Source organism: Desmodus rotundus, chromosome 7 (genome assembly GCF_022682495.2).
Source record: "Desmodus rotundus isolate HL8 chromosome 7, HLdesRot8A.1, whole genome shotgun sequence".
NCBI classification, from domain to species: domain Eukaryota; kingdom Metazoa; phylum Chordata; class Mammalia; order Chiroptera; family Phyllostomidae; genus Desmodus; species Desmodus rotundus.
Genome location: NC_071393.1, coordinates 52,616,481 through 52,641,685, shown reverse-complemented (window position 1 = coordinate 52,641,685; position 25,205 = coordinate 52,616,481). Strand labels below are relative to the sequence as shown.

The 25,205-nt window shown below is 35.9% G+C and overlaps 1 protein-coding gene and 1 pseudogene across 2 annotated transcripts in view; one reads left to right on the top strand and one right to left on the bottom strand.

Annotated features, from left to right (window-relative positions):
* Nucleotides 1–2,288: 2,288 nt before the first annotated feature.
* Nucleotides 2,289–25,205, bottom strand: part of BAZ1A (bromodomain adjacent to zinc finger domain 1A) — a 76,541-nt gene continuing 53,624 nt past the window's right edge. For both annotated transcript variants that reach the window (XM_053928294.2, XM_024551325.4), the window contains exons 18-27: nt 22,354–22,953; nt 20,537–20,700; nt 19,665–19,819; nt 18,224–18,372; nt 12,112–12,359; nt 11,793–12,019; nt 9,418–9,884; nt 7,505–7,647; nt 3,695–3,782; nt 2,289–3,269 (exon numbers count right to left, since the gene is read on the bottom strand). In XM_053928294.2, coding sequence (XP_053784269.1) covers nt 3,073–3,269; nt 3,695–3,782; nt 7,505–7,647; nt 9,418–9,884; nt 11,793–12,019; nt 12,112–12,359; nt 18,224–18,372; nt 19,665–19,819; nt 20,537–20,700; nt 22,354–22,953 — 2,438 coding nt within the window. In that variant the 3' untranslated portion in view covers nt 2,289–3,072. The remainder of the gene's footprint in view (nt 3,270–3,694; nt 3,783–7,504; nt 7,648–9,417; nt 9,885–11,792; nt 12,020–12,111; nt 12,360–18,223; nt 18,373–19,664; nt 19,820–20,536; nt 20,701–22,353; nt 22,954–25,205) is intronic.
* On the top strand, nt 5,076–6,065 carry LOC112296527 (transcription factor BTF3-like; annotated as a pseudogene).

Sequence of the window (25,205 nt, the reverse complement as noted above, 5' to 3'; positions counted from 1 at the left end):
CGAGCAATAGTATCAAGGGGACAGCTCATAAGGCACCAGGTGAGTCTGGTACAGTGGTGTCAGCCCCTGTACAGCGGATCCTCCACTGTGGTTGAAGGCAGGCCTCGAAAAAACAATCAGCCTGGGGCTAATTCCCTCCCATTGATATGCCAACAGCAATCAACGCTCAAACACAGCAGGCAGATACACACAGCTTACATGGGGGCAGAGGTGGGGGAAGGCCTGGAGCAACCAGCTCAGGTGAACAGAGGGGCTGTGCCACTGGGCCCTACAGGACACTTACTCCGTTAGGCCACTCTACCAAGACTGGGAGATGTAGCTGCTCAACTAAATACATAGAAAAAACAGAAGGAGGCAGCCAAAAGGAGACAAAGAAACACATCTGAAATGAAAGAACAGAACAAAACTCTAGAAAAAAAGTTAAAAGAAATGGAGATGAGCAATCTACCAGATGCAGAGTTCAAAATACTGGTTATAAGGATGCTCAATGAACTTAGAGGAAGAATAGACAACTTTAGTGAGAACTTCAACAAAGAGATGAGAAAAATAAAAATGGGGATAGAAAACATTAGAAAGAACCAGTCAGAAATAAAGAATATAATAACTTAAATGAAGAATACCTTACAGGGAATCCACAGTAGAGTAGATGAAGCAAAGATCAAATCAGCAATTTGGAATATAAGCAAAAAACACCCAACCAGAATAGCAAAAAGAAAAAAGAATCCAAAACAATACAGATAGTTTAAGAAGACTCTGGGACAACTTCAAGCGCACCAATATTCACATCAGGAGGATGCCAAAAGGAGAAGACACAAAGCAAATCAGAAAACCTATCTCTGAAAGCCTATCTGAGAAAATGACAAGAAACTATTTTAACCTGGTATAGGAAATAGACATTTAAGTCCAGGAAGCACAGAGTCCCAAACAAGATGAACTCAGGCATACACCAAGACACATCGTAATTAAAATGGCAAAGGTGAAAGACAGAGAGAATCTTAAACGCAGCGAGAGGAAAGCAGTTAGTTACCTACAAGGGAGTTCCAGAAGACTGGCAACTGATTTCTCAACAGAAACTTTCCAGGCAGGCCAGAAGGAATTGGCACAAAATATTCAAAGTGGTGAAAAGCAAGGACCTACAACCAAGTTTATTCTATCCAGCAAAGCTATCATTTAGAACTGAAGGGCAGATAAAGTGCTCCCCAGGCAAGAAACAGCTAAAGAAGTTCATCACCACCAAACCAATATTATAAGAAACATTAAAGGGTCTTCAAGAAGAAAATAATAATAATAATAATAATAGAATGGCAATAACTACGTATCTATCAACATTACTTTAAATGTACATGGATTAACTGTTTCAATCAAAAGACATATGCTGACTGGATAACAAAACAAGATCCTTATATATTCTCTACAAGAGACTCACTTCAGTTTGAAAGACACACACAGACTAAAGGGATGGAAAAAGATATTTCATGAAAAAGGGAAACAAACAAAAAAAGCTGGGATAACAGTAGTTACACTAGACAAAAATAGACTTCAGCCCTGGCTGGTGTGGCTCAGTGGATTGACTGCCAGCCTGTGAACTGAAAGGTCATTGGTTTGATTCCCAGTCAGGGCATATGCCAGGGTTGAGGGCCAGGTCTCCAGGTAGGGGCATGTGAAGGGCAACCAATTGATGTATCTCTTGTAGAAGAAAAGCAAATATAAAAGTTACTTGTTATTAACAATAATAAATATTAAGTAATTTGATAATATACTTTAAAATGATTATATTTTAGAATTCCCTCCTGAATGTTTAAATGCTAAATAAAATTTTAAAGAGATTTGGTTATTGGCATATGAAATGATACAAATTTATTAAAATTTATAGATATGAACATACTCATGCAAAGAATCTGGAAAATTTGATAATCTCAAAGTATCTGAGAAAGAAATGAAAGTAAAGAGGGGTAACTTCCCAAATAAGGAAAAGCTACTCCTACAAAACTAAAGCCCCTCTATGTCTTCCACACCAAAGAAATAGCACTTTATTTTTAAAAAATTTCCAGAGTGGTGTTGCTTAACTAAATGAGTATATGCTAAACTTACTTTCCTCATTTTAATGAGAATCCCTGCCGTAGAATGTCTACTGTTACTGATGGAAGGTATCTCACTCCTCAAGGGCTGGGGCAGAAAAGGATGCAAACCACTATTCAAACGATTCAGGTACAATAAAACATTGGTTCCTATGTATCATGTGGAGAAATCCAGTTCTGATGTATAATAATTCCAGAAATTCAGAATACTTGAAAAAAATGTATCACTTTATTTGTACACTTAAAAAGTTGTACATAGAAACTTATAATACAGTTCTGTAAAACTGGAAGAACTCTCAGGGAAAAGGGAGGATGTTACCTTTTATTGATCATTACGGAAGTTAAGAGATATAAAACAAAAACACAATAAAATGTTTAAAAAATTAAAGAACATTTTCAAGGTACAAATTTTATAAATACAAAACAAATTCACAAATTACTCTGAATCTAAATAAATATCTAGTTAATAAACTCAGACTTAATATCTCCAGCCAGCACTGGTACAGCACTTCAAGGGTATAAAATCAGATTCATTCATGTGTAGTGTTGAAAGAATGTGCTCATTAAAAAATTCTTAGACTTTTTTAATAAACTGTGCTATATAACAGTTTATAAACTATGTAGATAAATCTTCCTTAATACCACACGTCTAAGACAAGTCGTCAATGACAAAATAAATCAGACAAAAAAATATTTTCTAAGATATTAGGACACATGAATGATCTCAAAATGTACAAAAACCTCTGTAAACCAGTACTGTATCCAATATATCTATCAAACTTTTAGATACTGAACAAAACTGTAGCAAAGGAAATCTTTCCTACATTCTCCTGAGTGCTTAATATTAAAATTGAGAATATAGTGCAGGCCACACTCCAAAGTGGTCACTCAGTTGTTATTGCTTAATACATTTATGTGTGCTTTATAGCATGATTTAATGTTTCATTTCACGAACAATTTGTTTTCCTTAAACATATCCTTTAGAAGGACAAAATTAGATTCGTGATTTTTTTGCAGGCGGTGGCATGCTAACTTGATCCACGTTCCCAGGGGTGATGTGAAGTCCAAGTTTTTGAGCCTGAATATGGAAAAATGCTTGAAGCCTCGTTCCAGCTTTTGCTTCACTTGTGTTACGAGGGTTGTACTCAAAGCAGTTCGAAAACATTAACTCAATATCATCGATAAACTCAGCTAGAAAGAAGAAACCAAATGAGATTAAAATGAAAGTACAGAATTTATAAGTAAAATTTTTGTTTGTATTATGTCTAGAAATGTCGTCAAGAGACAGAAGCCCACTTTTTTCTTTATAGACATTGAAGACTGAAAACAAGGTTAGCAGAACTGAAGCTTAAAACTGACTACAAATACTTTAAAACCATTTTATGTAATTAGGCATAATTGCACAGTTTCAACAAATAACTTCTATTAAGATCAGAGTCTATAAAATACCTTTCACTCATTCAGTCCCCATCCATCTCACCACCATATACATGGATAAGCATTTTAAGGGCCTCTTGGGATGCTATCTACATAACTACATTAATATACATCATGTACAAAGAAAAACAGCCTCTACCTCTTTAAACAAAAAATAGAAAAAATTATAAATTACTTACATGCGAATTTATATTCACATTTGTTCACCTTTTCACGAATTATATTTAAGGCAATGGGCTTTTTGATGATGTCATAATAGTCTGGGACCTGTAAAATAATTTAAGTATTTTCTCTTAATAAAATCTATCAGAAATAAGTAGTCAAATACATGAAAGTTCTGCACTGAAAAGCAACAACATATTAACCTCTGAATACTATTATTCCATTAAAGCCACATAATACATTTCCATGCTGTAGAAGCCTATTTGCTACTACGAAAAGTGTTAATTTATTCTGAAAAGAAAAAGATAATGGTTTTATGTGCTGTCTCTGTTTCTATGTATAGATACATAAGTCTATCTATAAAAATTTGTTTAATGAGCAGTACTCTTGTTGGTAATAAAAGAAAAATGTATGCAACAAAACTTAATTGAGCACAAGAACTACTCGGGAAAAATGAGTTGAGTCAAACTGAAATTCAACTTTTATAACATGCTATTCAATGTTAATTAATTCTTTACATTCTTCTCTAGAAATCTCAAGTAGAATTCTGATGATGTCATTTTTTTATTCAGAAACCTTTACCTAACACTGACAAGTGAGACACTTTATAATCTAGTTGTGTCCAACCAGTCTGCTCCATTCAAACTACCCATCATTCCCCATATTCTCATTTCTGGGTCTTCAACTTTATTGTCCCCTCTTCTTGAAATTCGCTTATTCCAGTTTTCACAGTTGAAATTCCATCTTATTTCAATGGCCAGACTAAATAGTTCTTCAGTAAGTAGTTCTGCTATTCCTTTCCTCTGAAATGCTCAAATCAATCTCCTTTTCTTCTTTATTTCTGAAAGAGCTTTATACAACTTCTGTTATAGTATCATAACACTGTCCTATCTCTGCTGTCGCATATCACATTCTGCAATATATACATATATTTATATATTTGACCCTAAACAATGTGAGGGGTAGGGGCGTCAACCCACTGCACAGTCAAAAATCTATGTATAACTTTTGACTCCCCCAAAACTTAACTACTAAAAGCCTACTGTTGACTATAAACCTTACCAATAACATAAATAGTCAATTAACACATATTTCATACATTATTTGTATTTATTATATACTCTATTAAAAAAATCCCCATCCAAGGTTATTTTTATTGATTTTATTTATTCATTTTTCTTAAGATTTTATTTATCTTTAGAGAGAGAGGAAGGGAGGGAGAAAGAGAGGGCGAGAAACATCAACTGGTTGCCTCTCACACGCCCTCCACTGGGGACCTGGCTTGCAATCCAGGTATGTGCCCTGACTGGGAATCAAACTGGCAACCCTTTGGTTCACAGGTTGGCACTTGATCCACTGAACTACACTAGCCAGGGCTATTTTTTCTTGATTTTAGAGAGAGAGAAGGGAAGGGGGAGAGAGAAAAAAACATTGATTGGTTGTCTCCCATAGGTGCCCCAATTAGGAATCGAACCTGCAACATTTTGGTGTACAGGACAACACACCAACCAACTGAGCCAACTGGCCAAGACCATATACTGTATTTTTACAATAAAGTTAGCTAGAGAAAAGAAAATGTTATCAAGATAATCAGCATTATGAGCTGGTCTGCCAAAGGCCCCTTGAGCACCAACCTTAGTCGCCCGCGCAGCCCTGTTTTCTCTCCAACGAGATGAAAGAAACTATCATGAAGCAAAAGAAACTCACCAAACTGCAGGCACAAGTGCGCATTGGTGGGAAAGGCACTGCTCGTAGAAAGAACAAGGTGGTTCACAGAACAGCTAAAGCAGATGATAAAAAACTTCAGTTCTCCTTCAAGAAGTTAGGGGTAAACAGGCCCTGGCTGGTGTAGCTCAGTGGGTTGAGCGTGGGCTGCGAACCAAAGGGTTGCCAGTTCAATTCCCAGTCAGGGTATATGCCTGGGTTGTGGGCCAGGGCCCTAGTAGGGGCCACGTGAGAGGCAACCACACATTGATGTTTCCCTCCCTCTCTTTCTCCCTCCCTTCCCCTTTCTCATAAATATAAATAAAATCTTAAAAAAAAAAAAACGAAGTTGGGGTAAACAATATCTCTGGTATTGAAGAGGTAAATAATGTTCACAAACCAAGGAATAGTGATCCACTTTAACAACCCTAGAGTCCAGGCATCTCTGGTGAACACATCACCATTACAGGCTGTGCTGAGACAAAACAGCTGACAGAAATGCTACCCAGCATCTGAAATCAGCATGGTGCAGACGGTCTGACTAGTTTAAGGAGACTCGCTGAAGCTCTGCCCAAACAATCTGTGGATAGAAAAGCACCACTTGCTACAGGAGAGGAGGAGGATGATGAAGTTCCAGATCTTGTGGAGAATTTTGATGAGGCTTCCAAGAATTAAGCAAACTGAATCGAGTCAACTTCTGAAGATGATGAACTTGAAGGAGTTACTGGGAGCTGCTATTTTATATTATGACTGCTTTTTCAAATTTTGTTTACGGATCTGATAAAATCTAGACCTCTAATATTTTTAAGCCTTAGCCAGGGATGTCAAACTGATTTTCACGGGGGGCCACATCAGCCTCATGGTGCCTTCAAAGGGCCGAATGTAATTTTAGGACTGTATAAATGTAACTACTCCTTAACAGTTAAGCGAGAGCTCGGTGCTGCCTCTAGGTAAGAACAAGGTGCCGGGCCGGATAAGACAAGGTGGAGGGCCGGATGCGGCCCGCAGGCCTTGTGTTTGCCCCCTGTTCCCTAGCCCCTTGGACACTGCAGCTCTTTTCAGTTTTTGCTTCTACACAAATCATTTTTTGTAGCTAATTAAGCTGAAGAAGCCTGGGAATAAAGTTTGAAACCAAGGTTAATTAAAAAAAAAAAAAAAGCTAATCATTAGGATAATTCATTTAAGGTGCTGTACATATTTATTGATACGATAATTTTATACCATCTGTTTATGAGATGAACCACCTGTCAGTACCTACATCAACATTGTTTTATGATACAGAACACTGTAGATGTTATACATATTACTAACACTAGACATCAAATATGAAAAAAATGTGAAGAAACTCATTTATTTACAGGTATAATGATTTATATATTGATAACAAAGAAGCGGCAATACAGTTGCTTTATGGTAGCCTAGTGTAATCAATATAATTGCTACATGGTAATAAGAAAATCTCCAAAGAATTTTCCAATATATGTTGAAAACAATCCACATATAAGTGGACCCGTGTAGTTCAAACCTATATTGTTCAAGGGTCAAATGTATAAACAACTACAGCACAATCTCTAATCCCTTAGTTAGGTTAGGCCATCTCTGTCATTGAAGAGTACTTAAGTTTTCAAATCAATGTTCTCCCACTGTGGTCTTTGGGACCAGCACCATCAGCATTATCTGGGGATCTGTCAGTCACGCAAATGACTGGGCATCATCCCTGTCCTAGTGAATCAAGAATTCTGGGGTGTGCCGGTAATCTGTGTTTTAACAAGCTCTCCAGGTGACTCTGGAGTATGCTGAAATTTGAGAACCACTGTTTTACATAAGAGAAATACCAATAATAGTATTCAGTTGAATTAACTCTGTTCAGATTCATTACCCTGAATAAAAACATTGAGGTTATTACAACACAGTCATAACTTACAAGAATCAGTCACAGAATTAGAAGGAATTGAGGAGCCTAAGATATCTAACTCCATTTTTTCCAGTATTGAGACCAACTTTTCAGGTGTTTAAAAAAAAGTGCATAGTAATTAATAGGTGTTTGGACTGTCTCAAAACTGCCATGCAAACTAAATCAAATAATATACAGGGATACACTTTACAAAGTCTAGAATTATTACCTGGATTTTAGAAACAAGCTTCAAAAAAGGCCAGCTGTCGTCATGCCGCACCAGTTCTACAATAAGTTGCTCATAAGCAGACAGTTCGTGAACTCCCCCTTGTCGGCCTGAACTTCTTCGATTCAGTGTCATAGGAGAGGGTTCTAAATAAATAATTAAATTATTTTGAGGTGATGACAAAGCAAAATATTTGATCACTACAAGCTAAACAGGGCCTGTAAATACAAACCAAATTCAAACAAAAGTGACAATCCACGCACTGAGATGTTAAACTAACTTACATTTTGAGGCATGAAAATCTCTACCAAATATCCATTATTTCCTTCTGATATTAAAAATTTCCAATTGCATTGAACAGTCATTGGGAACAGACTGTAAAATGAGTATAATACAAAAGAAAATTCTAGAACACAAAGTTTGTGGATTTTTCAGTTTTATATAAAATATGTCTTTAACTATAGTAAAATCACAGTAAGCAATGCTCCACTATTTCCTAAAACACATTAGGAATTAATAGGAAAGTTATCTCTTCAGATCTAGAAACTAGGCCTCTGTAAATTACCTTGCATAGTGAAAAATAATTCTCAATAATGAAGGTTATTTTTATAACTTTAATTTTATATGGGGAATTTTGAGATGCTTTCTCAAAACTCTAAGGTACATAGTGAAATGTAAGGTATACAAATTAGTAGAAAAGGGTAGTAGTACAATCCACATATGAATTCAAATTTTCTACTTAACTATAAATTCACACATTCCCCTCTTTATATGTTCTTAGACTTAGTGATTTCACAAAACATTAACAAAATATTTTTTTTTCAGCAGAGTGTTTTTGAATAAAATGTTTTATGTGCACTGGTTTGGAGTTCAGATTCAGGGAAAAGCAAAACAGATAGAGAGATAAGAAAATCTAATTAGATCTTGGTGTAAAGTTACCTGATACTTACTCCCAAAACCTGACAACCTGGTGACTAAATAAACAGACTAATTATATCCCATTGTTTCACCAAAAATTCTTTACTCCTGTCATTGTTTGAATAATGTAATACAACTTATCTACAATTCTTCAACGGACAGTAGCATTTTATGTTTTGCTTCATTTTTAGAAATAAAGATTTTATTACTAATGACATTAAAGGAAAAAAGGATTAAAGAGATAAATGAATAAAGAGATTATATGGATAAAGTTACTATATACAACAATTATCAGGATTAGATAGGTTGTGATCACTCTCTAACAATATTACTGCCCCAACGCTCTGCTGCCCAAATTCAGTAAATCAAATGGGAGCCTTACCAAATAACCCAACGCTGCTTGTCGAGAAGATATGAGTGTGTGTGTCTTAAGGCGGAAGAGAATGAAATGTGTTATAATGTGGCATATTGAGTCTGTTCAAATATTGGCCAAGTCTCTCCATTAAAAACAGAACATGGCCAGAGACACTGAAATAAAGAACAATCTGACAGTAACCACAGAGGAGGGGAAAGAGGGATAAAAGGGGAAGAGTAAGGGGGGGCCATCAAGGGACATGTATGAAGGACACATGGACAAAGCCAAGGGGGGTGGGTTTGAGGGTGGGAGGTGGGGGTGGGTGGAGCGGAGGGTATAGTGGGGAAAAATGGACACAATTGTGCTTGAACAACAATAAAACAGAAACAGAACACTGCAAATTTCTCACAACTATGCTGTTCCACTAGTAGAAATACCAGTAATATAGTTTCCCTTTATTCCCCAAATAGCTACCCCTTCCCTTCAATGAATACTGTGCTTCATTCAGGTCTGGTTGCTTCCTAAAACTCTGTATATCTTAGTCACAACCTTTAAAAAGTAATCTAAAGTATCTCAACACTTAATCTTTCCAAATTATTCAATTTTCTTAAGCAAGGATAGTTTAAATCAGACTTCTTCATACCTGGAGATTGTCTTTTCCTGCCTCTTCTCTTGGATTCACTGTCTTGGAGAGAAAGTTTTGAAGCAACATTTAGAGATCTTGACAGCTCACTTGGCTTTGTGGCAATGACTCTGAAGTTAGGCAAGGTGGGACTACTCTCTGGTGTATTATTAGCACTTCTCCTGCTTCTGCGTTTTCTACGAGGACTAAGTAGTTCCACAAATACGTCTCGTTGTAACACGCCATGACTCTGGCGAGTAGAACGACTGGCAATTCTTAAAGATTTAGTTTCAGTAGGAGGAGCAGATTTTATCTTTCTTAGGCTTCTACCAGTAGCTTTAGAAGAAACAGTTGTTCTTGGTGTACTCTGCTGACTCCTTGAAGTGTATCTTCTAGGATCTCGTTGGCCACGACTTGAGAAAGAAGAGTTAAGTTTCCCTCTTGTTTTAATTGGCAATCTAACTTGTGGTCTTCCTCGTTTTGGTGGGCTATAAATATTGTTAGAAAACACAATTATTGTATAGAGCCATAATAAATATACAATTACTTCTATTCCCCTTTTCCTAGTATTCAGCCAATGAATTCTACATATTAGTTTTCTATATTACTGAGACTTATCCTAGGCTCAATTCTTTAAACTCAGAGCTAACAAAATTCTAGTGGAAATCTCAACTGTGTTTTTATGTGTGTGTATTTAAAGATTTTATTTATTTTATTTTTAGAGAGAGGGGAAGGGAGGGAGAAAGAGAGAGGGAAATATCAGTGTGTGGTTGCCTCTCACATGCCCCCACTGGGGACCTGGCCCATAACCCAGGCATGTGCCCTGACTGGGAATTGAAACCGGTGACCCTTTGGTCCATAGCCCGTGCTCAATCCACTGAGCTACACCAGCAGGGCTATATATTTTTTTGTAATGCAAAGAGAATATTTATTATTTTCTTAGTAACTCCAGAACATCATCATGAAAATCAAAGCCTAAATTGTGATAAACGATAAAATCTATAGGAGAACCAATAGATTTAATCATGTTGAAAAACTTAAAGAATGATGAACTAATCTTAAAATGCAAATCTTTTCTTTCTTTCTTATTATTGATAGAGGTAACCTACAGTTTCCACCAATAGCTGCCATTAAAATAGGCCTTAAGGTCTGGCCAGGTGGCTTGGTTGGTTGGAGCATCATCCCTTACACCAAAAGGTTGTAGGTTCAATCCCCGGTCGGGGAGCCTGTGGGAGGCAACTGATAGATGTTTCTGTCTCATATCGATGCTTCTCTCTGCCCCCACCTCTAAAATGAATAAACATATCCTCAAGTGAGGGTTTAAATAAAAAACCCCAACAAACTAAAATAGACTTTAAATTTTTTGTTCCTGAATACCAAGCCAAGAATCTCTTTGCCATCTTATTCTACTGGAAGATACAAAACTAGATTCAATCTTTTAGTTGTATTTAAGTTGTAGACAAGGATGAAATAACTCAAGTCCCCTGTTTATCCATCTCCTCATATACCTGGACTTCCAGTTTCCCTAAAATATTTCCAAGAATTTTCTAAATTCTTTATCATCTTTATGCTTAACATAATATTGCCCTTTTAAGCTACAGGAAATATGGCTCCTGCTAGTTGGAGCTATTAAAAAACCAGTAATTTGTTTCAAACCAATGGTGTAGTTCTATTTACCTTCCTCAGACTGTGGCCTTTTTGTACTTTGTTAGTTCTCGGTTGCTTCATATTCACTTTCCTGATTCCACATGAATGGGGCTCAAATGTTAGAAGCGGGGAAGGTTTTAGGGACAAATAAGCGAAACTGCCCCATCACTGCATAGTACAAAAAACCAGACCCTAAACACACTGATGACGCTGGGTGACCTAATTTGCTCAGTTGTAGAATATTTGGTTATATGGTAGAATAGAAGTTGTTTCTGGATGCTGATGTGGGAGAAGTATAAAAATAAAATATGCTTCCTGACCTCTCTCTCTGTACAGACTGCCAAGATCACCAAAATCTGGGTATAACTACATCCTTGAAAAAGTAAGAGAGGCATTGAGAAGCACTTCCATCTTTATCTCATGAATGAATATCCTCTGGGCTGTTTATTTGCTGCTTTAGGTATAAAATTCAGTAAAAATCAACATTAATGTGGGCCTGACTGGTGTTCCTGTCCAAACGTGAACTCATACTTGATTTTATGATCTGGCTAAGCTCACACAGCTATTGTATTTCCTTGGGGAAAATTCAAATGTTCATAATACATAAAGCATGGGTAACTTCAAGCTACTGTATTACATAGTAGTTTAAAAAAATGATGAACCCCAACCACTCCATTTGTATTTGAATAGTCAAGAGATTGTCTAGGTGAGATTCACGAACCCTTATTTTATTGCATTTTAGGGCTTACCTGACTTCTTCCTCTTCTTGAGAGTCATCTTCCTCTTGTTCTAGCTCATATTCTTCCTCCTCACTTTGACCCTCTTCATCATCACCATCAATGTCATCATCCTCACTTTCCATACTGTCTTCCATCTCTTCATCACTTTCCATGGATGGCCTCTGTCTAGAGGAGAGTCTTCTAGAACGTTGCTTTGGCCGACACTCTGGACAAAACCAATCTCCTTCAGGCACAGTCTGACAAATCACATAAATGTTCATTAATCACCTGTCATTCAAAATCTCAATGTCTCAATTCTAATCTGAGACTTAGCAGAAGAAAAAAATACCTTGAGCTTTGGCCGAACACAGTAGGTATGGTGACCCCGATCACAGCCATCACAAAGTACCATGTTTTCGGCATCGCCCTTCTTTCGGCAGATCTTACAGCGAGCGTTCAGTATAGACTTAGACCATATCACACTACGATCCAAGGTGGAGAGGTGAAGAAAGACTTGGGACAGACTAGAAGAAGAAAGAAGAGACTCTCTCCAACGGTCCAGGACTGTTTTATAAGAACGCCCACTGTCACTGGCATCTTAAATGAAAAGAAAGAATGATTAAAGTTTCTAAAGCAAACTCCAGACATCTCCTAGAACTACGTTCTTGGTAGTTTAAACAGGATAAATTTTACAGTTCTTCCCTTGTAACACTTAACAAAAATACCACGTTGGTATTAAAAACAAAAGCCTTACGTTAAAGAAAATATTTGCTGAGCTACATCTTGTTTATATTAAATCTGTACATCAAATGCTTGGGGATGTCAAGAGTTAAAAAAATAACTTAGGCAATGTGTTCTCAATCTAATTTCTGTAATAAATCTTGATCTAATTTAGAAAACTGGCGAAATGTGGTTACAAGTGAGGTAATATTCATTTGAATCAAGGATGTTATTTCCTCAATTTCAGATGAAAAATTGCTCTCAGTTAAATATCAATCATATATGAGGTTTCTTTTGAGGCTGATAAAAATGTTTTGAAAACAAATAGTAGTGGATGGCTATACAACTATGAATATACTAAAAAACAATGATTATATACATTAAAAGGATGCATTTCATATATGTGAATTATACCTCAATGTAACTGTTACTAAAAAATTTCACTTATGTATAAATGCCAACAAAAGATAGTAGAGTCTATCTCTAAGAAAATATTATTTTTAAAGTGAAGTAAATAAAAAATGTTAATACCTCTCAAAATGAACTTTCTTTTTTTTAATTTAATTTTTTTAAATTTTTTATTGTTATTCAATTATAGTTCAAAATGAACTTTCAACACCAATATTTATGTAGAAACATTTGAAACCTTCTGCCATTAACAACACTATCCATTTGTCTTCTGGGCTAAAAAATTTATAAAAAGTCATCTGACCAGATGCCTTTAATCTAGCCAGTCTATCGTTTTACAATGGCACGTGGTTTCCATCTTTAATTAATCTTCAATACTGCTACCACCTTAGTTTTCCTAAGATATTATACTTAATTACAAAGGGCCTACTACATCCTATCAAAATTCTGCAAGGTATATAAGAGCTCCATATATACTTTGGTTCTATTCATGCTATATTTTCTATTATTACCCTCAACTAAAACCTCTTGGGCAGTAGCATAATGGTTAAGAGAAGGTGGGCTCCAGAGTCAGTCTGCCTCAAGGTGAGTACTAGCTCCCCTACAGGAGCTTGGGCACGTTTCTTTGCAAGTCACTTTACATTGTTCCTCCTATGTGTAGCACTTCAGAAGATATGAAACAAGTCTATTTAATGGTCCCTACCTTTAAGAAATTTTATTATAGCTGGGAGAGTAAAGATATACACAATGAGTTCAAGTCATAAAGCAACAGACCTGCCAAACACTAGTGGGTCTTGAGCTCCTATTTGACTACGAGGCAGGGTGAGAGACAGGACAGGAAACCAAGTTTCCCACCCAACGTGGTAAGTGCCCTCTAAAAAGCTAGGACTCCAAAAAGCTATACTTTTAATGTGGAAAGGGTAGTGCGAAGAAAGAGCGAGCACGGAAATCTGCACATTTGGACCTCGGTGTTGAGTAGAAAGGGGAAATAAAGATACCCTAAGAATATGTAACTATAAACAGAGCCTTGAACAGGTTTAAAACCTGAAAAACCACAAGCTAAGATTTTATGTGGTCCAGGGTTAGTAGTGATCTCAGGTGAATGGAGAAACATGTACAAATCTTTGCAAACTCTCTCTGAAGAAGTATCCATAGATAAGTTTTGAGGAATGAGAGTTAATAGTCAAAACCCATAAGGCACATGTGGAAAGAAAACACTATCAACAAGAAGAGCCAGCAGAATCTAACCCATAAAGACTTGAGATATTAGAATTACACACAGAATGTTAAACAACTGTTTAATATGTTTTAAGAAATAAACATTCGAGCCCTGGCCGGCATGGGTCAGTGGACTGAGTGCTGGCCTGCAATCTGAAAAGTTGCTGGTTCAATTCCAGCCAGGGCACGTGCCTGGGCTGCAAGCCGGGTCCTCCCACCTCCCACCATTGCGGGTATGTGAGAGGCAACCAAGTGATGAAAGAAATAAACGTTTGAAAATATGGGTAAGTAAGCAGTTGAAAGCAATAGAACTTCTAAAAATAATAGAGATTAATCACTCAATGGGAGAGGAAAAAAAGGCATACATGGTTCAAATGGCTCCTCAGGCAAAGCTAAAGAGAAATATTAGCAAAGTGGGAAATAAACACAATACAGTCCATTTAATTTACTTCCACCCTCTCATTTTGTGCTATTTACCTTGGTTTTTGATATAAGGCTTCATGAAAGGTTCTGGCCTGAGTGGGACCCCCAAGGAAAAAGACAATAAGAACTGCTAATTCAAAGATCTTGCAGAGATCTTTCTGGATAAATCAGAGGGCATTCACTGGTAATGGCAAGAAACAAGGTTGCAGAGGCCAATGTGAAAGAGTGGAGGAAAAAGACAAATTATGAAGATCTTCTGGAACTCTGAAAATCAGTTTGAATGGTTTTTAACTGAAAGGCTGGTCAAATGCTATGGGTTTTGATCAAAGAGGTGCTTTAAGAAAATTATACCAGTGGTAGCTCAAGGTCCAATTTTTACCCTAAGTACTCCTACCCACTTAAAAATATTCTAAATATAAAATAAATATAAATGGCTAGCTATCTAGCTATCTTTTTCTATTTTCATATAGTATTTAAATAAGGATAAAAATAGTATATATGATTGATTCCATTTTCCTATTGTTTTTAAAAAAATCTTAAACCTTGCTTCTTTCTTCAGATTATACAATGCTCACGGGCAGAAATATCTTGTTTCTCTTTTACCTTCCATTATGCTAGCACAGATAAATTCCTCAAGAAATTATGAAATGAAAGGACTTTACTAACACAAAATATTGGTAGAGTCGTATGATCAAATATTACTCTGGGAGGTTTCCTACTGGTAACCGCCACTGTACAGTAGGCCACGTGACCAGGCCATTAGGCTTCTCCGGGAGACTGAACAACAAAAACTCCTACCTGTAAATCACCCTATGCTAGTAACAGAAAAAACTGCCATGAATAACTACTATGTGCAAAATAAGTGAACATGCATTCCAGAGCTCTTCAATATTTTCACTAACACCTAAGTGTACTAAGATTCACCAATGTTAACTTTTTCAATACAGACTTAAAAGAGTTTGATTAGCTGAGGTGTGAAATGTAGAAAGGAAAATGTTAAAAAAAAGATGATATTCCCTTCCAAAATATCAAATCCAAGGTTTTCTTTCAAAAGCTAAATATGTAAACAGGTATTCAGCAATATATAAAGTAATATCGTAATTCTCTAAAAAGACAAAGTTCTTTTTTTCCCTTTTTAAACGTATATTTTGATTATGCTATTATAGTTTTCCCAATTTTTTTCTTTCCTTTATCGCCCCTCTGCCCTGCACCCCCATCCCCTTAGTTCATGCTCATGGGTCGGACATATAAGTTCCTTGGCTTCTCTATTTCCTATACTATTCTTAACAAAAAAAGACAAAGTTCTTTAAAAAGTTAAAAATTCACCATCTCTCATATTAGATTGATCTTCCCTTCTCTTTTCTTGTCCTTTCCCCCCCATCTCCCTTTTTACCTTTATTAATTTGTGTTACCTTTCAAGTTGATAAAGTTACTTTGAGGATTTTTCACAGCTTAAGGGTTAAACCGTAAGCATGATTTCATGAATAACAAAATTATTAACCTCAACAGTCTTCACAAATCTTACCTAAAATAATTACTTGAAATATAATTATCTTCCCAAGTTACAAAAACCTAGTTTTACCAATTTTACCCTAAAATAAAAAGGACATATTAGGGAAGGTAGAACATAAGTAAAATTTTTATTTATTTGCTTCCTCAAGAAATCTCTGAAGCTAAACTGGGAAAATTCCTACTATAGTTAACTTGCTATGTTGAAAAATTATCAAGAATGGAGAATTTTTATATTCTACTCAAAACATTTATAAAGTGGAACCTCCCCCCGCTCCAGATTAATGATATTCTTGATTACCTTGCTCCAAATATTCAGACTATCTTAAAACCCCAGTGGTACCTCCATCTCCTGCAGTCCCATTCAAAACAGACCCCTCAAAGACTTAAACATAAAATAGAGAGCTACAGACATCAGTTTTACTATTAACTTTTCATGGGGCAGCAACGGTAACATCCATAATATAAACGATCAACATCTAAGTGTTCTAAGTGTCTAACTTTGACCAACATACACCACCAAGTAAGTAAGGTAAGTAGACCTTTTCTTATATAAAATTCCAAATTATAATTGTTTTTAAAAATCTTTCAGGAGGAAATGAATGTTCTAACACTGCTGTTGTGCAAACCAGCATAAGAACACTAAAGCTCTCATACAGCTACCAGATATAAGCTGCACCATCGCCCAATGTTAACTTTTTTCCTTTGTCTAAATAGTTAATAAAATGTACTAATGAAAACAGACACATTACACAATTTGTTTTCTTCCCCTCTTAATCTTACAAACAACTTGAACTGATGATAATTTCAGAAGTATAAAAATCAGCAGGATTGTTTTATCCCTTACTCTTTCTGGAATCATAAGATTAATGAGTAGTAGGAATATCTTACATTTATAAGAGGTACATAATTTACAAATAACTTTTAATTGAAATTTTAAGTGAAGTTATTGCAGCTTCAACATGTGGTTGTAAGAAATAATACAGAGAGAACCCTTGTCATGCAGTTTGACTTAGACAGAAAATATTAAGAAATATTGAAGACTGGCACAGACCGGGTGGACTTAAAAAGACATATTGAAGACTGGGAAGTGATACTGTAAATACAAACTGCGATGTCTTTGTGAGATGTTATCATTTATTTCTTACAAATGCTACTTTCAATGTGAAAAGCGAGTTATTAAGCTCATGGTAGAATGATTAATTTATAAAAATATGAATAGGCTTATTAGAAGAATGAGATACTGGCCAGAAGCTCTTCAACTTAAAAACACTCACCTTACAAATACAGTCACATTCTAAACTTGTTCTGATAAGCACAATTGTTCATAAAACTTTCTTCTCACTACTCAACAGATAATATTCAAATAATTTTTAAAGGATTTTAGTCTATTCAAGTTGCTCTTTCAATACAAGACCAGAAAGATATGGTTCTAAAAAACTATTTCTTATAGTATCCTATTATTGAGATCTAGGATATAAACTATCTTGAGATGATGAATTATAAATTAACTCAACATTTCAGAGACCACAGGGAAATAGAGGATAACATGAAAATTGATTTGGAATTTAAACACCTATTTTCCTAAAGACATAATGATTATTAGCTCCTTGACTAGTCCCTAAAAGCCTATTAACTTCATAAATTGCTGAAACATGATCTACATAGTATTATTGGTACCATCCTAGCCATAAATTATAGAACATTCCCTCATCTGTGTATCATTTAACACTTGGTATTTCTGATTTAGCTCTTCTTATAAAGTGTTCAGGTTAGTGACCCCATGATTAAACTATGCCCTCAATGGTGGACATTTAAGTAGTTTCTTTGGGGTTCTGTTTAAAATAATAACAAAAAAACTTATGTAGAATCTCTGATTATTCAGGGTCTGGCTAGCCACAGGTTTTGGTTATCTTTCTTGTGATGAAGTTTTTGCAAAAGAAGAGATTGACAGAAATAGTTAAAAATACATTTATTAAAATTAATGAATATCTAAAATACATTTAAAAATAGTATTTAAGTATTACTTAAAAAATAAATCTCACTTGAAAGAACTCATATAAAAACGTAAATACAATCTTCAATTTTTCAAGTCAATCAGTTTTATTATGCCAGCCAATAAAAGGGCAATTTTAAAACCATTTAAAATATAACTACTATTCTGAATTAAAACAGATACTTACCAAGTGGGGTTTTGAGGAAGCGTCGCTCGATGCCCTGCTCTATCTGAAAGAGCGCCGTTGCCAGGCAACGAACCACGTTGCTCACAGACTGCGGTGTGCTTGCGTTGGTTGAGACAGTACTTGGAGTTTCTGTTTTTATGCCCAAAAGCCTACAATTAAAACAATTAAGAGTTTATGGTACTTAAAAACACTATTAGGTGAGATTTGAGTCCACTCATTTATCCAAATGCTTATTTATACCTGTGTAAAATAGTTTCCTCAATCTCAAGGAGCTTTCATAAGAGTGTAGGAAAGGGTGATGATATATATACATGAATCAGGGCTAAACTAAATATCACGTTATTTAAGGAGGTCGGAAGGGCACATATTTGGAGCAGGGAAGGAGGGTGCGACAAGGCATACGGGAAAGGTTTCAGAGAGGAGACACTGTGATGGGGCTTAAAGCATCATCATCTCAGGCAGCTCATCTCTATTTCTCTTGCATCAGCTAGTAGCTGCCTCCCACCTAGTTCCTTAGCCCCCAGTCTTACTCCATTTGCAATAAATCTCCTTGTTGCGGCTACAGTGGTCATTTAAAAAGACAAATCCATTCACTCAAAGCCTTTGATCTTCCTTACCAGTATCCTATCTCCCCCAAGTTTAGGTCTCAGGTTTGGAATCACTTCCTCTGGCATTTTCTTTGCTGTTTTCCACGTTCTACCAGGATAAATAGCCCTTCTATGTACTACATTTGCATTGGATATTTGCCTTTATCAGAACTCTCACCTGTTCTATAATTGCTAGCTTAATGTCTCTCTACCATTTCCTTCTAGACAATAAACTCCTTAAGGGCAGACATTATCCAAAGTAATTCCAAAAAAGTAAAAGTACCTATCTATAGATAAAGAGGTTCCGATTATTAGTTCAAATAATATTTAAGTCTACCACAATTTACTAAATTTTCCTACAGAACAAAAAAATGGATAGTATAAAGTTACTTTTTGAAATTAATAATACCTTAAGTTCAAAGACTTTTAAATTTTATTTATTTATTTTAAATGCTTTTGTTTATTTATTTTTAAAGCCAGGGGAAGGGAAGGAGAAAGGGAGAGAAACACGATGTGTAAGAGAAACATTCATTGGATGCCTCTCGCACATGCCCCAACTGGGGACTGAACCTACATCCCAGACATGTGCCCTGACCTTGGAATTGAACCAGTGACCCTCCGCTTTATGGGACGACACCCTTAAAGACTTTTTTAAACTTGAGAAATTATCATGATCTTAAGTTGTCTTTTGGCGGAGGTTTAGGCAAAATCATCATTTCAATGGTTATAATAGTATAGTCCTTACAATAAAAATTTAAAGCATTTTTCAAACAAAAAGACATTTACATTAGAAAAAAATTATAATTAGAGTGGCAAGGAAAAGTGATGGTTACTTTAAAAAATACTTTTTGTACCTGTCTTTTACTATGATTTTTGCTTGCTCATCAATTTCCATCTCTTCTACATTTTCATTCACAGTTTTAATTATCCCATTTTCCTTGTTTCCTTCACTTAACAGCTCATATCGTCCATTTTCTAATGCTGATCTCCAGAAGTGTCGGTCTGCAACCTGTAACAAAACCCAAACTACTCACCCTGAAAACAGACGTATGTTGTTCCTAAGGAGTATGAGGTTCAATGTACATATGAAAATTCATGAATATTCTAGAACACATTGTGAATCCACAAGGAATCAAAAAATAAGATTACTAAGTGGTCAAAATGGAATTCATGTCACTCATAGATGGAACCTTCAGTACTCTGCTCTCTATATAAGGAAATCATAAATAATTCTAAGATTGGTCCTCTGATAGCAGCAAAAAAGTGACAGATGATAGCAAAGCAATGAATAGAACACACATATCAAGCATGAATTACTTACAGATTTTAAAAAGGTAACAAAGAAACCAATAAACAAACCAGACTCAGCAGAGCAGGCAGGAGCTGGTCAAGGAAGAAGAAAATATCCTTACACATTTCAACATCTTGGATGAAAATATCATTAAAACAGATTTTTTAAAAACACTAAAAATTAATATTAAAAAGATCAGTTATGTTCACTAAATTCTATTTAAGAAAGCAGTTAGTCATATAGCGAATTTAAGAAGGATTTTATGTTCATACATAAACATTTTAATACAGGGGAATAATAAACTTAGTTTAAAAAAATATTATCACTGACTAATATTTATTCAAAACAAAGATGGGTTGCCTATATCAAGGAAATTAACAAATATGACCAAAACTCTGGCAATCAGATAAACTAAAAATGAGAACATGTACAAACCTTTATTGCTCCTAATGTTCCTTGGTAGATTCTATCTTCGATATCCAAAAGGAAATCTCTCAGCCTCAATTCAAGCTGCCTCTCTGCAGACGTCTGAGATGGATCACTTGCATTGAAAGCTCTTCCCCGAGTGCATATAGGTTTGCTATCAGTTTGAGGTTTGTCTGAAATAGTTACCCAACACCTTTGTTATGATTTCCTTATTAACAATACAGTCTACCCCCTGTGAGTGTTATGATCACGAGATGATGGACATTAAAAACCCTCAGTAAATCCTCAAGGCGCTAAAAAAAAGGGGAGGGGGAGAGAATGTTTGCCCACCACATATTTGAAAAGGGACTTATATCTAGAATATAATCTCTTATAATAAAGATAAATAATCCCACCAAAAGTGGGCTTATCTTAATAGACTTTTCTTTAAGGAATATATACAAATGGCCAATAAGACCATGATAAAATGTTCTACATCATTATGCATTCAGGAAATCAACACCGAAAACAAGATGAAGTACCACTTCACACATCTAAGATGGCTAGAATCAAAAAGTCAGATAATAACAAGTGTTGACAAGGATATGGAGAAATCTTAACCCTTAGACACTGTTGGCAGAAATATAAAATGGTGTAGCTGCTTTGGGAAACAGTCTGGCAGTTCTTCAAACGATTAAGCAGAATTACCACATGGCTTAGTAATTTCACTCTTAGGTATATACCCAAGAGAGATGAAAACATATGTCGACACAAAAACTTGTATGCAAATGTTTACAGTGGCATTATTCAAAATAGCCAAAAGGGGGAAACAACAGAAATGTCCATCAACTAGCACATGGATAAATAAAGTGTGATGTAAAATGGAATACTGTTTGGCCCTAAGAAGGAAAGAAGGACTGACGCATGCTACAATTTAGATGAGTCTTTCACAATGCTACGTGAAAGAAGTCAGTCACAAAAGACCGTATGTTATATAATACCATTCATGTAATATGTTCAGACAGGGATACCTGCAGAGACAGAAAACAGATTTGTGGTTGCTTAGGTCTATGGGGGGCGGCAGCTAAAGCATACGGTACTTCTTTATGAAGTGATGAAAATGTTCTAAAACTGACTGTGTGACAGTTGCACATATTGGTGAATATACTAACCCCGCCCCTCCCTGAATTGTCTACTTTTAATGGTGAATTGTATGGTATATGAATTAAATCTAAAAAAAGCCATTAAAAAAAATGGTGAGCTACAGTTTTTAATCCTGAATAGAACTAAAGTAGTGATGGCAATATCCCCCAAATTTAAGAGTTCTTTACCTAGAGAATCTCACTTAGCAATATAAAAACTTATACCTTAAAATGCCTTACTGGTTTTTCCTATCTGTTTTCAGTGAACTAGTCATTGAATAGGAAATGTTGCTACCTGATCTGTCTTTGCACCCAATCTCCAAAGGGATCACTAACAGAACCTGTCCCTGGACCCTCAGTCAAAACCCTTGATGAGGGACCTCACCCAGTCATGATCTCTAAAACTGATGGTAACCTTAGTGCTTCGGGTATTCAGAACCTGCGGATAAAGGAATGAGATCAGGAAGACTATGCATCTTCTCGCATTGCTAGATGTGCTCCTCGTAATACAAATGGAACCCAGTGGAATCTACAGAACGTTGTTTTCCTAATTGACAAACTTTCTCTAATTTTCAAACTGATAGCATCATCTCAATGAAAGATATGGTGTTTTAATATAACTGTAACAGTTTGAAAATGTTTAATCCCAAACCAGAGTTTATGGGGAGAGAAAAATAAAGGCGGTAGTTTTCATTGAAAATTTACCTGAAAAATGAAATTTCTCTTCAGAAAAACGAGCTAGCTGTGCACATATTCTGCTTTTCTCTTGTAACAAAGTTTCTTTTAAGGCACTTTCTCTATGTCCTCTAGAATTAAGAGCTTCGATAAGTTGCTCTAGCTGTTCACAAGAGCTGTAAAAGCACCACCGGTTTGGCTTATGCACTGGTTTGGGCAACTGCACAGAGTCATCATCACATGGACCTTGGTCAATGTTGGAGGTAGATTCAGACATCAAAGACTCTCCAGTTTTAGTGGATACCTGAGCATTTTGAGACTGTACATTATTCTGAAATGATGACGGTCTAGGCAACAGCATGTCTTCAGTGAGGCCAGAATAATCCTCTTCAATAAACAATCCAGGAATAGAAGGGAAAATCCAGTATCGCCGATACATGCGGTCACGGCCCAAGGGAAAGATATTGGTGCATGCTATGGCACTCTGGATTTTTTCTAAGAGCTCTTTCTCTTTTCGTTGGTGCTCCTGTTTTAAAGCTTCTTCCTCATCAGCAGTGAGACGCTGTCTTGTTAAACAGTTGATGTCTTCTTGCCTTGTAAATTCTTTAAATCCATTTTGTCCTCCTTTCCCTATAGATGAAACAACATTTGATCATCATCATATTTTAAATTTTCATTAGAAAAATAGAAGACTACCTCCAGCCATCATGTGTTATGGACTGAAATATATGCCTCCAAATTCGTAAGTTGAAATCCTAAACCTCAATGTGAATGTATTTGGAAATAGGTCCTTTAAGAAGATAATTAAGGCTAAATGAGGTCATAAGGGTGGGACACTAGTCCTCCTAGGAAGAGGAAGAGAAACCAGAGCATTCTCTTTCCTCCCACTGCAGGTATAGAGGAAAGGCTGTTTGAGGACACAGTGAGAAAGTGCTGTCCTGTAAGCTGGGGACGGAAGCCTCAGCAGAAATGAACCCTGCTGGTACCTTGATCTTGGCTTTCAGAACTGTGAGAAAATAAATTTCGGTTGTTTAAGCCACCCAATCTGTGGTGTTTTGTTAGGGCAGCACTAACTGACTAATACACTATGTTGATAAGAAATCAGTACACTTAAATATAAAGGCACACACACAAATCTGTGATTTCTATACAGGACAGTGTGTCAGAGTCTGTTATTCTGCAGGATATAGCCAGTCCTTCCTCTAAATCAGGAGTCAGCAAACTACTTTTAAAAAGGGCTAGCCAGTAAATATTTTAAGCTGTATACGTCATACGGTCTTTGCCACAACTATTCAACTCTGCCATTACAGCATGAAAGCAGCCACAGACAATGTGTAAATAAATGAGCATGGTTGTGTTCAATTAAACTTTATGATCACTGAAATCTGAATTTCATATCATTCTCACATGTCAAAAATATTCTTTTAAAAATTGTTTCAACTATTTAAAATTGTAGAAATCATTTTTTGCTTATGGGTTATATAAAAACAGGGCAGAGCAGATTTGGCCAAGGGGCTTAGTTTACCAACCACTGCTTTCAACCCCTAACTTTTAGGTGGGTATCTGGTAATCCAAAAGAAGGACATTTCCCAGATCTTCTCCCCCCAGGAGGCATTAATACACAAGAAACTTCTGGTGAAAGAGATGGGAACAAAAGCATTACATGTAATTTAAGAGTTGTGCCCCTCTTTCTTCTTTCCCTCTTCCGACTAGCTACAATGGAGACATGATGATAAATCACTTTGGAACAAGAGGATGGAAGCACCAACAAGACAAAAAGAGCCTGGACTCCTGGTGCCCCGCCTGGCATTTATGATATGTTGAAGAATTACTCCTCTCTTATTTCAGTCACTGTCAAATTGCTTAAATGGTTGGGGAGTGTTTTTTCTTTCTACTTTTTTTTTGTTTGAAGGAGTTTGTGTAAGATTGGAATTATTTGCTTCTTTAAAATTAGCAGAATTCACCTATAAAGTTGTCCAGTGCTAATGTTTTCTTTGGATGAAGATTTTTTAAAAAGATTTTATTTATTTGTTTTTAGAGAGAGGGGAAGGGAGGGAGAGAGAAAGGGAGAGAAACATCAATGTGTGGTTGCCTCTTGTGTGACCCTTACTGGAGATCTAGCCCACCACCCAGGCATTTGCCCTTACTGGGAATCGAACCAGCAACCCTTTGATTCACAGGCTGGTGCTCAATCCAATGAGCCACACCAGCCAGGGCTGGAGGAAGATTTTTAGTACTAATTCTAGATCTTTAATGGTTAAGAACCATTCACATTTTAACTTTTTCATTAATTCATTTTTATCTACTGTTTCCCTGTATTTGTGGGGGATTATTCTCTTTTCTACTTCTAACTTAAATTTCTTCAGTGTAGAGGGACTGTATTAAACAAATGTTAACATGCAGTATTGATTAGTTTAAAATATTTTCTAGTTTTCATTATGGTTACTCCTTTTGCTTGACTCATTGCTTCGAAGTATGTTTTAAATGTCCAATCATATGAAGTTTATTTGTTTTGAATTCCTAAATCAATTGCACTGCAATCAGAGAACACACCCTCCATGATACAGGAGATTTTCTGTCTGGAATAACCACTCAGAAAATAATGTAGAAAAAAGTAGCATCCAAAATACAAGCACAGAATAAACTTAAGGATCTCCTTCAACAGTTCTTAAATGAAGACGGTTAAAGATCCTCAGAAATAATTTGTTTCAACAGCTTTTAAAAAATGTATTCCCTTTGACCCAGGAATTTGTAAAATTATTTTAAGGCAGTAGAGATTTCCATTTTCAGAAATATGATACCAATTACAAGTATTACTGATCTTTGTGTCTCTATATCTAAAAGGCATTAAATGAATGTTGAATGGATACTTTAGAGAAAAA